Source organism: Aegilops tauschii, chromosome 3 (genome assembly GCF_002575655.3).
Source record: "Aegilops tauschii subsp. strangulata cultivar AL8/78 chromosome 3, Aet v6.0, whole genome shotgun sequence".
In the NCBI taxonomy this organism is placed as follows: Eukaryota; Viridiplantae; Streptophyta; class Magnoliopsida; order Poales; family Poaceae; genus Aegilops; species Aegilops tauschii.
The window spans coordinates 194,901,558-194,905,712 of NC_053037.3; the positions used below are offsets into that span (position 1 = coordinate 194,901,558).

A 4,155-nucleotide genomic window follows, 5' to 3' on the forward strand; every position below is an offset into this window, starting at 1 on the left:
ATGTAGGGGCGTGCACTGCTTAGTAAATCAATCGTGCACTGCATTGATCATGCTTCTGTACTGCATGTTCACATATTCCGCACTACATATACAGGTCGCATTTTCTTTTCGTGTGTTTGCTCTTACATATTCCTTTTTCTAGTGTACGGCGTCCACTGCTTTGTTGGGTATGTGTGCACTGCATTCGACATAGTCATGTACTGCATTCGACATAGTCATGTACTGCATTCGTACACGTTTTGCACTGCATGCATCCTATTTGCGCACTGCATATTCATCTGTTTTGTGCACTGCTCGAATCTAATGATACATAAGCAAACAAATAGAAAGCAAATGATCACAAGCATTCTGTATGACAAGTTCATCGCGAGCAAACTAAGTTCAACAGAAAGCAATCTAACATAATCAAAGTTCATCATTACAAGCGATTCTGCATGACAAGCAAACTGAGTTCAGCAAAAGCAGATGATCGCAAGCAAACTAACGATACATAAGCAAACAACAGAAAGCAAATTTGATGATAAATCTAAAACGACGATAGCATTGTTGGCTCTTGGCCGGCACCGTCTGGTCCTTCACCAGGTAGCGTCTCCCCATCCCCAGCTGCTCCTGGCGCACTTCTTGGGGGGCTCCTCCTCCTCCAGCTTTGCACGGCGAAGCCCGTCCTGGGTGAGGGTGATGCGGTTCCATATCTCGTACGCTGCGTAGGCGTCCTTTGCCACGTACTCGATGTGCCTCATGGACAGAGGCAGGGTGGCCCAGCGCCTGTGTTCATCGTCGGTGATCTTCTTCTTCATGTTGTTGTAGTAGTCATCGATGAGCATGCCGGAGACGTCTCCAAGGGAGTCCAACTCCTTGGTTGCCTCGGGCACCCTCCACTCCTTCTGGATGTCGACGAAGTTGGCGACCTCCAGGTTGACGCCCTCTAGCCTGGTTTTGTCGCCGTCGATGGAGAAGCCAGCAAAGGTGTACCTGGGGTCGGCGAGGAAGTTGTCGAAGACGGTGCACTTTTCAGCGGCGCTCAGTTGGAAGAGCAGCACCGTCTGATTCTTGCCGACGGAGAGTTGGACGAGGGCGGGTTTCTGTGTCGCTTCAGGCTCGTTGTTGTACTCGAGATCAATGCCGACGATCTTGTGGCACTAGAGCCTGGGGTGGCGCTCGTACTGCGTGAGGGAGATCGCCATCTGCTTCTTGTCATTGGTCTGGATGATGTGCAACTTGGTGTTACCACGGGCCTCCACGCCCATGTACTCGTCGGAGAACGCCATCGCCGGTAGTAGGGCTTGGTGTTTTCTGTGGAGATCGATGTGATCGAGCGATTTGGTGGTAGCGCAATGGATACTTGTGTTGTTGTGGATGAGAAGGCCTTTGGCAGGGGTCTGATTTAAGGGGAGGGGCGGGGTGGGATGGCCGCATCGGATGAACTGCACGATCTCGCTGACGATGCGGTTGTGCAGATCGTGGGTTGGTGTTGCATCTGTGATCGTGGATTTGTGGCCATGGAACCGCTCAGATTGGGTGGCTATATGCGAATGTGGTTTTTTAACGTGGTTTTATTTTATTTTTGATTAGTAAAAAAATTTTAACCACCACTTTCTATGCGAACGGGCATTTGTCACGTTTATATGTATCCTACGTGTTCACGGAACTGCATTGTTTATCATACCGCACTGCATCATCTATCAAAAAGAACTGCATTTTGTCTATAGGTGCATACTGCACCTTTTTTGCGTGTCCTTGCTGCACCCCTGAAAAAAGTACAATGTATTCCGCAATTTTACGAGTTTTTCGCTGTGGACTAGACCGTTTATTTATTCATGTAGGTAATCCAAAACTGAATTCCTTATTATACCGTACTGCTTCATCTAACCAAATGCACTGCATTTTTCTAGAGCTGCGTACTGCAGCTGTTTTTGCGTGTACTTGCTGCAGTCCCTGGCACGGGAGGGGGGTTGGGGGGGCCTTTTTTGTGGCACTTATTTGAAGGTAGACTTTTTTTCAGATGCCTTATGTTAACACGCGCGTTGTTTTTTAATTTAACTTTTTTTACGAACTGCATGTATTTTATTTTGTTTTACTGTCTGAACTTCATTGTTCTTCATAGAGAACTATATCATGTGCGTTTCGATGTAGTCCATCCTATTTAGCCGGGCCATTTTGGGTCGGCCCGTTTTATGTAACCCTTTGCCACGCAAGCCTCCTACGTGTCCCTCCCAGGCGATCCCACCGCTCAGCTGACAGGGAGAGAGACCGAGCAGAATCCCCTCTCCTCTCCTACAGTGTCTCCCGAAGCATCTCTCCCTTGAGCAAAACCGCCATCCCCCGCGGAACCGCCACCCTCAAGAGGTCCTTATTCCTACATTCCGCGTCGTCGTCTGCTCCGCCAGCCCTTCCCGCTGTGCTCCCGCAGCCCTTTCTCGTCCGTTCCCGTCCCCCCCCCCCCCCCGCCGCCGCCGTTCATCCCCTTTTGTGGTACGTTCCCCTTGGCCTCGGTCTTGATCGTCCCCTCGTTTAGTTTTGTAATTCTCGTAGTTGCTATTGCGGTTTTTGCTTATGTATTTTTTTTCCGTAAGCAGGTGATTTTATCTCGATTTGAAGTCGATACTCGTGTGTACTCTGTAGGCAGAGCAAGATGGATCTAGGGTTTCGTCAGATTTCGCTGATTTTGTTGCTTATATCTGTCACTTCGTCCTTGTGCTGCAGGCAAACGCCATGTCTTCGCCGAGGAGAGTGGGAGGAGGAGTTCAGGGTATGTGGAGTGCTTATTTTTGGCTTTGTTTATTTTGTTTGATGTTTATCTAGTTTCCCAATTCATCCTGCATATTTTTTTATGTTGTGTTAGTTATCAGCGTTCGCTTGCATTATTTGTCATGTGATGTTTTTTAATTTTTGTTTCTGTTTTTTTAATCCAGTAGGTGATTTTTGTGGTCATAATGATACACCAATTGGCTCTCTTTGTCCTGGTGGTAAGGATCATGGTGGTGAGGGAGGACATCAAGTGAATTCGCCAATTGAATCTTCTCCCATAAGTGTGGCCCCTCTTTCTGGTATGTGAATGCTTTGTTTATTTTGTGTATACTACTTACTTGATGTTGTACAAATTGGCGTTGCCTTGCTGTATCTAGTCTGGCATTTTGTAGGGAACAAACGTGAAGTTAGTGTATGCAGCACTGCATTTATTTGTATATGTGAACTCCACTATCTGTATGTGTGAACTGCATTGTTGTTTTCTTCAAGTTTTTTGTACAATGCATTAATTTTTATTTAGCTTATGATTGGAGCACTGCATTTATATGTCTAAGTGTACTGCATTTGTTCTTTTTGTGCACTTTTTACCATAGTTAAACTTCATTTTGACGCAGTGTCTCTTTTCCATGCTGGGGCGCCTGGGTTTGAGGAGGTTACTCAATTGATTGACCATTATTTTGCAGAGGGTGATGTTGGTGTGAGCTTTGACCAGAGACGTCTCGTCTTGTCTGAAACACAATCACAGTCTGTTGATGGTACAGAGGAAGTTACACAGGAGTGGATGGTCTCGGAGCAGCTTCGTACATATGAATTGAAGCAAAGCAAGAAGAAGTTGGGGTTTGAAAGTGACTCAAAAGAGTGTGCAGAGAAGGAGAAGCAGAGGAGAGCTGCAGATGGTGCCACGGGTGCCAAATTTGTCAAAGTGAAGCAGCCTGCTTTGCAGAAGAAGAGGCTGAGTTCTGTTGCTGAGGAAGGTGGTACTCCTCGGCGGAGTCCACGTGTTGCTGGCATGAACAAGAATCTTGGCAAGAGAACTGCTAAAGCTGGTGGAAAGGATCCTCAGCGCAAGCGACTACATGTCAGTGAAGGTGCCAACTCTGACGATGACGACTTTTTGCTTGCTGATTTTGTGAGGGATGTTCATACTGGTAGACGCAAAGACTGTGGTTTATCTAAGAGTCTATGCAAGTGTGCCCATGATGATGGCGATGAAGGTGTTGGTGCTGACTCTGGCAAGGAGGCGGATGTTGTTCCAAAGGTTTGTTGAAGTGGACTGCATTTGTTTCCTTCATTGTTATTATATCTGTGTTTTCTCTGTCTCTTTTTTATGGCTAATCTTCTAATGTGGACTGCAATTCCCTCTACATAGAGGAAGAAGTCTATTAAGAGCATCGCAACTGAAGATGA

The 4,155-nt window shown here is 46.7% G+C and overlaps 1 protein-coding gene across 1 annotated transcript; it reads right to left on the reverse strand.

Annotated features, from left to right (window-relative positions):
- Nucleotides 1–575: 575 nt before the first annotated feature.
- On the reverse strand, nt 576–1,268 carry LOC141042839 (uncharacterized). Its single transcript, XM_073511735.1, has 2 exons — nt 1,182–1,268; nt 576–1,082 (listed from the first exon to the last, which is right to left on the reverse strand). The coding sequence occupies exons 1-2, from the start codon at nt 1,266–1,268 to the stop codon at nt 576–578; spliced, it is 594 nt and encodes a 197-aa protein (XP_073367836.1).
- Nucleotides 1,269–4,155: the final 2,887 nt, after the last annotated feature.

Excerpts from the sequence above, each read along its gene's own strand:
- LOC141042839 (XM_073511735.1), bottom strand. The coding sequence starts at position 1,268 with ATGGCGTTCTCCGACGAGTACATGGGCGTGGAGGCCCGTGGTAACACC. Across the intron at positions 1,083-1,181 it reads CCAATGACAAGAAGCAGATG|AAACCCGCCCTCGTCCAACT; the intron begins GCGATCTCCCTC and ends GAAGCGACACAG.